The 13,228-nt window shown below is 44.2% G+C and overlaps 1 protein-coding gene across 4 annotated transcripts in view; it reads right to left on the bottom strand.

Moving 5' to 3' along the window:
- Positions 1–12,410, bottom strand: part of CRYBG3 (crystallin beta-gamma domain containing 3) — an 87,034-nt gene extending 74,624 nt beyond the window's left edge. For all 4 annotated transcript variants that reach the window (XR_009420522.1, XR_009420523.1, XM_059493739.1 and 1 more), the window contains exon 1: positions 12,248–12,410. Coding sequence is in view for 2 of the 4 variants with exons in the window: in XM_059493739.1 (XP_059349722.1) it covers positions 12,248–12,348 (101 nt within the window). In the remaining 2 variants the exon portion in view is untranslated. The remainder of the gene's footprint in view (positions 1–12,247) is intronic.
- Positions 12,411–13,228: the final 818 nt, after the last annotated feature.

Raw genomic sequence — 13,228 nt, 5'->3', positions numbered from 1 at the left:
TTCAAGATCTTTCACATCTTTTCAGATGCATCAAAGAAAAACTTCTTCCCATTTAGAGATCATCTCCAAGTCGAAAACCTTGTACTTTCACATCACCTTAGGTAATCTCCCATAATGCACTCATAAACACAAAGATGCTTTTTCAGGGACAGCATCAGACTGAGAGCCTTGGCTGTTCTTTGCCTCCCTGGAAGACAGAGCAGATGAATAAATATTCTGACCTGTTAATTTCTTCTGCTGCTAATGTGTTTCGTGAAGGAGATGTCACAATCACTCTGGGCTCTGGCACACTAATAAAAGTGTTTCTCTGTACACAATTTCTCTCTCCTAGTTTTTGTTTTGTTGTTGGTTTAAAAAAAAAAAAAACAAATTAAAAACCAAAACATCCTTCTCAGGTCTACGTGGCTTTTCCTGATGTTGATACATTTGACATGAACCAAGGTTCCCTGGATTTAAGAGTGGAATAAGGAGGTCGATGTCTACCAGACATTCTTCCTAAGTTCAATGTACCACTCTTTATGGAGCTGGTCTGCAGACCACAAATGAGATCCTTGCTTTCATTAAGTCCTGCCAGCATACTTTACACCAGCGTTGAATTGTTGCATCACTTTGTTTTGCTCATATTCTTCCCTTTATATCATGTGGTTTTTTTCCCCAAAACTTTTTTCATTTTCCTACTTCTTGTTTATATTTCAAATACATGTCTGAATTACTTTCTTCAAGCTAGCCATAGAAATTCCATAGCATACACACCAAAACTGAAAGAATGCAATTCAGCAGATAAGCATTTTAAAATCAACAAGTAAAAAAAAAGTATCAAAACTTTCCTTTCCACTATAAACCCTAACTCTGGAAGCATTTCCCCACACCCTTTCATGGTTTATATTCCAGCGTTTCTACATTCCTTAACCTTTTGCTTTAGGGTGTAGTTCCTCAAACATGCTGACTTTGTCAGCAAACCAGCTTTAGAAATCTCTGCTCCTTCCTCCTCAGCCTCAGTTATCTCTACATCCTTAACTCAGCCAAGAAGGGCTCTCAGTAGGGCGACATTTTCAACAAAATCAAGAGGTGGGCAGAAGTTTGCTAGAGGAGAAATCCAGCCTGTGATCCAGTTTAGAGCGCAGTGGTTTCCAACAGCACAGTGAGGGGCAACAAAAGTCACTCAGCAGGAACAGGAAGGACAAACCACTGCCCCTGACATCCCCACAGAGGCTGCTTGGCGTGAACCTCCTCTCCCCTTAGCCAGGGCTCAGTTCTAAATGGTTTCAGTTTTACAGCACAAAAGCTTCTCTGCTGCCCAAAGGCCTTGTGGGTTGTTGAGGATGAAATGGTTTTGTTTCTCTCCAAGAGGAAAGGTTGCCTTTTACAGTGTGAACACCACAGACACAGGGGCTGGGCCACACTCAGAGCCTGGACTGCAGAACCTGCTGGTTACTGCTCATTTCATTCACACACAATGCAACTTAGCAATCCCCACAACAACTCCCTACAAATTTTAGGGCTTTCCCTCTTCTCAGCATTGCATCCATGGCATCACTGTGACCTAGGGCTACAGCTGTTTGGCTCCACAGAGTTTTAAGCTTTTCCAGAGCAGTGGAAAAGCTGGAGCATGTTTTCCTGGAGCACTTGGCCACGGCAGGTACCACCAATGTTTTCTCCATCTAAAGCTAGGCTTGTGCTCAGCCACCCCCCTCTCAGGAGAGCACTTCACACTGGTCCAGTCAGGAAGACGAATTCATCTTCAACTCTGTGCTTCACAAACTACTGTTGTTACATTATACACCCAGAAATAGGCCTCTGTAACCCAGCAATCGACTCATCTTTGCTTTTAAGAAGTAGAAGAACAAAGTGTGGTCTTGGGAAGAAAGAAAACACCTCTACCAACTTGCTTCCATGGGCTTCTTACCTATCCAGGCAATCACAAATTGTCACAACCACTTGTTAACACATTTACATACACTACTCTAATTGAATAGATTTAAAGGGAGGAAAAAAAAAAAAGGCATGGAAATACTAAATAAAAAGACACTGTCACAATTAATTCTACAAACCCAAGCCTCTCAGACATGTAATCTACTGCCCTTCTGTTGCTATTTCTGCTAGACCTTGCTTTTTCTCTTACAAATTAGTGCATCCAACAGAGATGGATTAATCTTTAGCGAAGGTTTAGAGGAAGGTTAGAGGGATTTCTTCTCCTCAGCTGTCTGGCTGCTCTTTCTACTGTCTTGCCAGCATGCCTAACCTGATTAGCATCACTCTTATTCTCTAAATAATCAAGATTAAATTTAAGTTACAGAATGGTATCTTTTGTATCTCTCTCAACAAACCTTTCTTTGTGCCATTTTCTATTGCTTTTTGTTCCTCTGCTGCTGCCTCTGTTTGACCTTTCTGTATTACTTGGACAGGTGGTGTCTGAACCAGAAGCAGGTTTGTGGTCCAAGTTTTAAATCATTACACTTTGAAAAGAGAGGTAAGAGACTGTTATGAGTAAGACATGTTCAAATTCTGCATTGCTGCTCACACAAAGAGAGATTACATGAGGGATTACAGCCAGCAACAAAAAAAAAAAAAAAAAAAAAAAGGCAATTTAATGGAGCATATTTAAGTACAAGCTTTCAAGGTCTTTTGCAACAGCCTCTAAAAACAGAACAAGACAATTACAAACAATCACATCTTCAAAAGGCCCTCACAGCATCTCTGTGTGGTGTGAGAAGTCTGCTTCCTGCACCCTTGTCCTTCATAACAATCCCTCAGAACTTGCAAATTAAAAGCCCATCCCCTTTTTCCTTTATTAATCCACCCCACCCATGTTATGCACGCAGCAGATTGTGAATGTGCTGTGACAGATAAAAAAAAATAAGCTACAGGAAACATACAAGGAATAAAGCACAAACACACAAGTTTGGATGAGACTGACCACACGCAGAGTTCTTCAAACTGAAAGTAATTACTGAGATATTTTAGGTTCCTTTTATGAGCAGAAGGCAGAGACTGCCTGTTGCTGTTTGGGAAGGGGGAAATCAATGGGCACTCCCTTAAGGAAACGGGGACAGCTGACTAAAGCTGAACCTCAGTTCAGCACCACCACAGCACCTGTGGATGCTGACGTGTGGATTTACTTCTCCCAGGGCTTTGAATCAAATCCCTCCCAATGCAGCAGCTCCAGCACTTATTTTTCGTGCAGCTACATGGAACCAGCCAGGTGAGTGCTCCAGCATTTTGCCATCTCCTCTCTCCTGGGGACAGATGACTCCCTGAGCAGCCAAACCCACCCTGCTACCACATAAGGCTGGCACTGTTTGCTTGTAACCTGTCCTCTCAGATTGACTCAGGAACCATTTAATGTGAGACTCATAATGGCAATAGAATAAGCAAGGCCCAACCTCAAAGACGTCTTTTAGGTTTACTTTCTTTATTTCAGCATTCTGGGGTGTAATTACAGCTCCTGAGCTCTGCCTCTCCTTCTCTGAACAAACCTAACATCTCTCTCTGGGAAATAGACCTCATGGGGTTCTGATCTCATCACTTCTTTCCAATTTTACTTTGTGCCAACAGTTACATGTGCAGTGCTGACCTTCCAGAAAGATATTTCAATGGAGAAACACTGAAACAAGAATTTCATCACCTAGTACTTAAAAATCCATTTGTGCAAGAGCCTCCATGAAGAATGTAAATGAGTGGAAATCCACAAGTCTAATAATAGCATCAAATATAGATGTGCAAGACCTCAATGAGGTTCCAGCACATTACAGGAATTCTCACACCATATCCACAAACCAGTAGTAGTAATGAAATTTTTATTATAAAACTGCAAAGAGCCATAGGTTGCTTAGTATTGGTTAATTCTTTGTCCCAGTTTCTGAGTGGAAATTAAACAGATGACTGCAAAAAATTCTGACTTTTAAATTTATATATATATATATATATATATGCAGCAGTTACCCTGCTTGCCATACAGACCGTTATGATTACTGCAGCTGGCCTCCTGCATAATCTGGATTATGCAATTTCACCAAGGGAGACCTGCATCAAGCCTTTAACACATGACAAGAAGTTATGAGCCTTGGTTGAAAACCAACAAACTTTGGAAAAATTATCACATCTGTAAAAAAGACCTTTCCCATCTAAGCTACTACTAAATTCACTACTTATGAGGCTTAGCTACTCAAGTCTCATCTCTCAATCAATCTGCATCTATGTGGGACAGATTATAAAGGTCTCAGATTCAAATAACCCCTTGAAGCCAGAGGTCTTCTATAACATAAAGCACTTAAATCTGACTTCCCTTCCAGTTACATTCCTTGAGGCAGAGTCATTCCTCAAAGTTTAACATTGTCATTTCTAAACTAAATGCCACTGAGCTACTCCACTTTAGTCTCTGAGGGAGTTTTTCCAGACATCAAATTGTTCTGGAGATCTTTTCAGAGCCCTTTTCAGTGTGCCAGCATCTTTTTCAAGATAAATAATGGACACCAAGACTGGACTTGGTGCTGCAGTAACCAAAGCATCCACAGAGTACACGTGGTTTGTTGTTTATACACCCAACAATCCTATTTTCTTCTCTGAGCCTCCACTTTGGCAGCTCGTGTTTAACTGGCTGCCAACCATGGTAACTTAGTTTGTTTCCAATGTCATCTACATGGTGATTTCCATACTCTTCACTAAAATAATCTGTAAACTTCACATGCTACAGTTTTTCCTCTTTTAAATTATATGTGAAGATATTAAATTGATTCAAAGATACATCCTTTTCATTTTCTTCACACAGATCAAGTACAAAATTATTTATTATGTCTGGTTTTTTTATAATCCTCTGTATGTTGAGCTTTAGCCTGCTGTTATTGCACTTGCAAATATTTTAAGTGGGGCATCAGTGCAAAGTCTTAAGCATCTAGGGATGATATTTCAGCAGCTTGTCAAGGAAGCTGTAATCTCATAAACAAAACTGAGCTTGACAATTCCCATCTTTCAGCGATGTTACAATCAATCCCATGGTTATTAACTTCTCAGGTCTCCTGGCAGACTTTGTAAATCAATTTTTCTATCCTCCTCCTTTAATCCAACTAAATAAAATAGACTTTAAAGGGAAACACCTTCCTCTAGGCACTATCATCACACTTGTGAAACCATTTGTGTGCTGTGCAGCCAGGAGAAATATCAGAACCTAATCTAAAAAGTCCATTTTTTAAGAGTCAAACTTCCAGCATGTACCTTGAGGAATATGAGCAAAGGTACAGTAACCATTTGTTAAATTACCTGAAAGGAAAATATTCCTGTAAAGCTCAGTGGCAACAAGATATGAGAAAATCAACTGGAGGAAAAAAATTGGCTTGTGCATCAAGTGTCAGCTAAAATATATTAGTATTTAACAGAAAATAAAACTGCTAGCATTTTAGAAGAAAAATACCCCAACGAATTAAATGGGTTTAAAGGTCTTTCCTCTGTTTCCCTCCCCCCAAAACCACAATGTTGCCCTTTTTCTGAAAGGCTTTAAAATGAGAAATTTGCAATGAACTTCTCAGCAAGATTCCCAGGCTAACACACTTCTTGGGAGAGCAAACAGCAGCAGCAGTGACAAAATCTGCCTCTAGTCTCTGGCAAGGCTGTTGGGGCTTGTATTAAAGATAGAGGGAGAATTTTGCACAGAAATTTGAATGTGAAGTTTCTGGCTGATGCTTCTGTGCTTAAGCTTAGGCCACACACATAGGGGAGATGAATAAAGACATTAAGACAAATGGTAATTATAAAAACAATTTATTGAGTTTGAAATTAGAGGGTCAAAGGAAAGTAAAGCTGCTATTTCATTAAAAAAATACAGAAGGGAAACAGAGGAAAAGGAAAAGAAAGCAGAGAAAGATAAGGAAGGAGAAAAAAGAGCCAGGAGGAGAAAGCAGGAACTTAGGCAGAAGAAGTGTTACAATTGCTGATTAATGTGTTGAAATACACAAAATGTATTACATTCAATTAAACTACCCTCATTTCAAAACTGGTTTGATTACAGACAGCAATAAGCAATTTAGATTGTTTTAACTGAAACAATTTTCCTCTCAAACCTGTTTCTGCTGCTGATTTACATACTGTTCTTTGCTTGTGCAGCAAAGCTGGGTCAGCTCACATTCTGCAATAGCAGTGCTGCATTGCATGGTTTATATCAGCTACACAAAGTATGCTAGTACTAATGAACACTAAAACAAGCAACCAGAACTATAATGGAAAATAAATACATCAGAAAAATCACAGATAGAGCACATTTTACAATCAAAGTTGACATGAAAAAAATTCAAGAACCAAACCATGTCATGACACTGAACATGTACCTTTAAGTTTAAAGGCTAGAACTAAGAGAAATAAATATGATGACCCTTGCTAAATAACTTAATCTGTTTTTCATGTGAGGGAACTGAACAGCCCTACAAAGGCAGGAGAAAGAAATATAAATGTTTCTGAGCAGAGCTTACTCCACTGTTGGGCAGTGCGATTATACCAGATTACATCAAGGTTTTCCTTCTGGCATCTGTCAGGCATAGAAACCAACACTGCTCTGGGATCTGCTCCCTCTTTGCCAGCCTGACTGGTTAAACAGATCCCAGGATTTTTATGACATAGATATGTTACTGGTCACCAACACAAACACTTGGTACAACATCAGAAACAGATTTACAAACCATTCATTAAGGTTAAATTTAATGGGGAATACAACTGTTTGCAAAGGGCGTGTTTGTGGTGTGGGGGATTGACAGTGGTACTTAAAAATAGCATAAAAATAGGAGATATTAAAAAAAAGTAATCCAGGGTAGCAGCAACTGGTGTTCTGACAAACAGAGCATACCAGAATTTCAAAAAGATTCATTAAGGACAATCACCCCAGAAAAAACAACAAGAGAGACTGGTGTCACCAGTAAAGTGCAGCGAGCTCTTCTAGTCAGGCTGGAGGAAAAAACTTTTGGTAGAGGTACAGGGCTGCTATTTCAAGAAAATACTCTCCAGAACTCAAGAATGCACTCTACAGAACTCCCATCTTTGCCCACAAAACATATACCAGGAAGCATCCTACAGACACCAAAGTTCCCTCTTTCATTTTGAAGGCATACATCTTCCATTCCTGCCAAAATAAGTTCTATGGCCAAATTTGCAGCCTGTAACCGATGATTAAAATAAAAGTATGTTATCAATGCAATTCTTCCTGCCTTTTCTGTTCATGTGCTCACAAGAAATAACTTCTTCCTACACTTCCACACATTTTTCCCAACACAACACTGTAGGTGAAGTGCAGATCCCCAAGGTGTTTACACACTTAGGTCTCAAGACCTCCTTAAGCAGAAGGAAAAATATTTTATCAACTAACAAGCAGTGGAACATTCAGAAAAACAACATTCTATTTCAAAATAAGGCAAGTCATGAAATCACTACAACACTATTGGAGACTATTTCTTGTGTCTGGAAACTGACATGGGAAAGTGAAATGAGTGAGGAAGGCAACATTTCCGACCTTAAGTCTTCAAAAGTGATACTGCAAAGCCAGTTAGAACAGCTAAACATTATATTAGAAATGAAAATTAATATACCAGTAGAACTGAGTTAAAGCCTGAGCAACCCAATAGCAGACTAACTGAACTGTAGAAAATCCAAAAGCCCCTCAGAAATTAAAAGCAGTAGCTGGGTTTCCACCCTTTCAAGAACTTACAATAATTGGAAATACAAACCCCACAGCAACATGTTTCAGAATCTTAATTTTTTTCCACCTGGGAGCCTTTTGTTCACTAGAGGAGAAGTCCAAGGAGTTTTGATCTTTGCAAAACTCTTCCTTAAAACCACAGACCTGTAGCTGTTTTGGAAATATTTCTGCATTAACTCTGGCCCTTGTGCCAATAACTGGAAAAGGAGAGAACGCTGTTAACATTTAAAATAGTGGAGAAAACACTGCTTTGTTTCTTCCAAGGAGCTCTTCTATTATAATTAAGGCTCCAGTAACATTTCCTTCAGGAAATGTCTCTGACACACATGACCAGCTGCTGGCCCTGCTCCTCCTGGTCTCAGTCCCACAGACACCCAAGCACGAGTTCTGATCAAGCAGGCAGTCCCACTGCAGGGCACAGGGCTATTTACCTGCTTTATTACAGGAACCCCTTTGGTACCCTGCTGAACCAGGGCCTTGCACACTATTTGGAATTATCCTGCAATGGAAGCCATAATAGAAAAATCTAGGAGGCAAAAAAGAAGAAAGAAACCCCAAATTAACAAATGTACAGAAAATTTTCATAATGCACCTTACTTAGGCAAGTCTAATTTGAATTCTTCTGTATGGTCGGAGTATTGCCCTTGCTGGTTCCACAAACCACCATCCCTCATGTAGACTCATAAATAAGCTAAATTTTAACAACACAAAGAATCCTGCTCTGGCTTTTGAAAGTAAAAGGTTCTTTACTAGAAAGCAGAGACTGATGTTTCCAGCAGATAATGGATTTCTTCAAAGATGCCAATGGCATCTGAATCAAACCCAGCCAGGAGGCAGCAATTTCAGAAGAACTAGGTTTGAAATTTATTACTCCCTTTTCCATCAATTTCCAGCAGTCCCTCAAATGCAGTTTTTACAGCTACAAAAATACATGTTCTCTGTAAACAGGAACAATGACTGGCAGTCCCAAAGGAAGAAAAAGACTCTCTAATCTCTCCTCAGGCAGAATAAACAAAGTTCTTCATCTCTGAAAGCTCTCAGTAAGATACTAATGGATTAATGGAACAACAACCTCAGCCCCCCAAAAAATCCCAGCAAACAAATCAGCCCCCCAAAATCCTTGTAAACCAGATAAAAGGTTGCTCCTCCCTGTTTGGTGTCTCAGGTATACTCCAGCACTGCAGACAAAATATCCTGACAAACCAAACTCGCACTGATAGCTCTGTGACCAGCCAACAGTGCTTGGAGAGAAACAGAGAAATCTGAAATGAACCTGCTAAACACTACTCAGAATATCTAATAAAATGCAGCTTGTTCAAAGGACATTTTGACGGTACCTCAGTAAAAAGTGTCACACCCCCCTGAGAGGTCACATTTATTTGCAAAATAACAATTGCTCGGCCACAGAAGCCACATATTTCTGAAAGAATCCACAGTGTAGGCTTACAGTGTAAAAGCTGTGTCCTCTTCCAGATGGACTAAAAATACATGCATTAGTAAAAAAAAATTAAAAATTATAAAACTCCTATTACAACAGTGAAAATGCAATTGGGGTTTGTCACCCTGGGGATTTGGATTGCTCCAGGACAAACACTGTGGTAACCAATAACCAAATGTGTATTATTGAAAATAGCAAATAGTCCAGTACAGGATAATGACTGCCTTTGATGGAAGTCAACGATAAAGACCTGGGATGAAGAGCACTGCAGCCATTCAAAGCAGCCCCAACTCTGAAGAACACACTTAAGCAGCAGGCAAGCGCTGGGTGGGAGATGCTTTCCATTTGGCTACATTTTATGTAAAAGCCAAGTGAACTCCTAAGGCATGTGCTGTGCTTTTTGCTGCCACAAAACTTACAACTAACCTGTGCAGCTTAATTTTTCCACAAGCAAGCAAGCAAGCCTCCAGCGAGTCTCGTGTTCATCAGAGCTACAAACTGCTGTAAGGGCAAGTTATTAACATAAGCTTTTTGTCAAATGAGGTTCTCAGAAGAGGCTAAGACACTGATTAACAAACTACGTAACTCCCCCATCCCCTTCCTCCCATTTTAAACCAGGGTCACGGTAGGTTTGGGTTTCGGTTCTTGTCGTTTTTACAGGTAAATCTGAGCAGGGTCTGGAGCAAGAGGGGAGCTCTGCCCATGGGGGAAGGAGATCTGGCAGCTTCCAGCCACCCACCACTGCCTAATTTGCAGGAACAGATAGAGAATGACTTTTGGATGGACAGAGGCTCATTCCTGCATGCTTTTATAACTTAGGAAACCATCACATTCTGCAGAGGCTCCAAGTGTGATGCATGTCTCCAGAGGTCAGTGCGGGCACACAGGGTGTATGTGATGATATACTGCTCCCCCTCTACTTAGGTCTTCTACTTTTTTTGAAATCCATCAGTAAGCAAAACACCTCCACAGAAAAGTTTTATATACATATATAAAACTTGGTCTGGTTCCAACATATATCCTACCGATAACCTGAAGGGGATTCCATGCCGGTGCACACATTTCTCCTAGCCCTTTACAAGAGCTGCATTCCCCAGCTCGCCCACACACTCCACACCTTCACAACAAGCACGCAGGGCAGCCCTGGTGCCCCCTCCCCGCACTCGGGCTTTGTTCCATCCTGCTGCCCGGCCGAGCCCGCTGAATGAACGCGAGGAGGAACCTGCGGCACTCATCCCAGCCCGGCGCTGGCTAATGTATGCAATTACGCTAATCTGCGAACAAGGCTGCCACTGGAAACCAAATACGGGAACGTCAGCATTCCTGACGAACGTGCCACGCTGCAGCCCGGCACAACAAGGAAAAGCTCCTTAACATACCAAATGGGCCTTGGGATGGCGAGGGCTGCGGGAAGGAGTCACGGCCACGGCCCTCGTGAGGAGCTCAACAACCAGGCCGAGGGGCCAGAGCCTTTGCATATCTGCGCGGAATATCCCAGCTTCCGAATACAGAAAAGGCTCCTGGCTGCAGGAAAAGAAACTGCGATTGGGATAGAGATTAGAGTGCAGCCCCGAGTTAAGTGGAGTAGGTCTGCCATGAGTGCTACCTGCGGATCGGCCACGCAGTGCACAAACCGGTCAATGGCATCGCTTTCCTCCTCACCGAGGTGACCGCCAGGCTTTTCTGTTCATCCCACACCACAGCTGGAGGGAGCTGGCAAGGCGTCATCCCATGAAACCTGTGCCATTGCCTCTCCAGATCCAAACCTTCGCCTTGTCCCATATCTTAACCATCCCCACCGGACAAAACAGCCAGGCTATTCCAGCAATTGCAAAGATGGCCTTGATTCAGCAGCCTTGCTCCCAATTTCTTTTTTCCATGAAATAAAAAAGCAACGTTTTCTGCTCATAAAAGACCAGTGGATTCTTGGTGGTGTACTGGCATGTCAAATGCTTACAGTGAAACAAACCCCGCAAAGTTAAAAATCCTCACGGTGCATTTACAAGACTATTGAAGATAGTCAGTGCAAAAGAGCAATAGGCTCTTCTATTTTCCATGATTGCTGAGAATATGCAACTCAATCCTACAGCTTTTCACTGAAAGAACTACTGCGATAGCCACTATCTATCTGATTAAACATCATTTACTCTGTCAGTTTAAACACAAACCTATGCCCTATACCAAGAATGACTCAGATTAAAACCAACATGTTAAAAGCAAAGAATAAATACTACACCTGAGGAAGTAAGGCCCAGGCAGTTAACACCTTTTCACCACAGAAATATGCTCGTTAACTTGGACCAACAATGAGGCTGCCTGAGAAACTGAAGGAAACTTATCTGCGCTTCTTTCCTAGTTACAGACAGAAATCAGCCACCAGAATGAAAAAAAAGAAAAAAAAAAAGGAAGAGGAACACATACACAAGAAGTTTCCAAACCTTTTCATCTTGTAAAGTCTCCCTGCGCTAAAAAAAAATTATTAATAACGAAATTTCCATAAACCACAAATTTTGCATTGAGACTTAAACACATCAGTAATATTTATGTTGCATTAACGCCTGATTTACACCAGTCCCAAAGAAAACTTCCAGCGTGAAAACTGAAAAGGGAAAACAAACAAACAAAGCCCTCAAAGCCCTCAGCGCCCTGCCCTGCTTTCAGTCCCCGAGGAAGGGGCTGCGACCCGGGCCACAGGACGCTGACCGCGGCTGTGCGCGATTCCCAGCAGGTTCCACCGGGGCTCCGCCGAGCCTGGCGGGGCCGGGGGTGCTCGATGCACCTTCCGGGGAGCCCCGGAGTCCCCCTGCCCGGCACCCAGCAGCAGCCGTGCCCGCACGGCAGTGCTGCCCCAGGACAGCCCGCCCTTGCCGGCCGTGGCAGCCGCTGTCAGCCGCGCTCCCAGCCCGCTCCGCAGCTCCCCCGGAGCCGCCACCGCCCCGCCGCCGTCCCAGGAACCGCCCCCGGGACGCGGGACGCGCGGGCTCCCCGCGGGGAACGCTCGCTTCCTCCCGCTGCCCCGCCGCCCAGCAGTGTCGCAACACGGCCCGGGGCCCCGCTCAGCCCCGCGCCCCCCGTGGCCTCCGGTGTCCCCCGGCCGCGCAGGTGGCACCGCGCCGCCCCCGAGCCCCGCGTACCTGTTCGGCGCCCCCTCGCCGGGTGGGCTCCTAGAGAAGAAGCGAGTGAAAGTGCTGTGCCAGGAGGGGCCGGCCCGCCGCCGGCTGCCCCCGCCGGACATCCCCGGGACCGGACCGGACCGGACGGGACGGGAGACGCCGGCAGCAGCCGCCCGGCACCGAGTGCCGGCGGCGGCGGCAGGCGGGAGGCGGCGAGCGCGTCCCTCCGCCCCGGGGAGGAGCCGCCGCTCCGCGCCCCCGCCCCTGCCCTGCTGCCGGCGGGGCGGGCTGGGCCGGGAGAGCCGCGCTCGGAGGCGGGGGGTGGCTGTGGCAGCGGCGGAGGAGATGGGGGAGCCCCGTGCGCGCCCCGGCAGGCGGGAGGGCCCGGCCCCTGCTCTGCCGAGCGCCCAGGGCCGCCGAGGGGGAAGGCCCGCCGCCCCCGCGCCGGGAGGGGGGCGCGTTGTGTTTGGGTTTGTTGCTTCTTTCTTTTTTAAGTTAATGGGTTATAATAGTGTGAACAAAGAGAAAAGATCAGAGGTAAAAAAAAAAAACCCAAAACAAGACAACAACAAACATCTGAAGAAAAAGGTTAGGCAGCCTTGAGAACCTACAGTCCTGAGTGCAAACGCAGCGCCAGCCTGGTGCTTTGTGAGGGGGCCAGCTTGGAGATCCTGCACTCGTGTGTCCGTGCAAAGTCAGGAACCGGCTCGGCGCTGTCCCGGGCACAGCATCTGTCCCACAGCATCTTGCCCGCTGCCCAGCGCTGTGGATATTGGCATCGAGCGAAGGCACACGGCTGCGGCTGCAGCTCTCCTCTCTCTCTGTCACTTGAGGCTAAGATCAGACCACGCTTGCTGACGAAAAGTGGCTTGGAAGAAAGGAGTTCTTCTGTCTTTCAAAAACTTTACTTCCTAGAAAGGAGTTTGGTTTAGTTTCTTGTTTGGTTTTGTGCTTTTTAATACCAAACCCATCATTTTACTCCTTCCAAGAGTTGTGGCCATG

This window comes from Ammospiza nelsoni, chromosome 2 (genome assembly GCF_027579445.1).
Source record: "Ammospiza nelsoni isolate bAmmNel1 chromosome 2, bAmmNel1.pri, whole genome shotgun sequence".
In the NCBI taxonomy this organism is placed as follows: Eukaryota; Metazoa; Chordata; class Aves; order Passeriformes; family Passerellidae; genus Ammospiza; species Ammospiza nelsoni.
The sequence above is the reverse complement of the archived record's forward strand: the minus strand, read 5'-3'. Positions and strand labels throughout refer to the sequence as shown.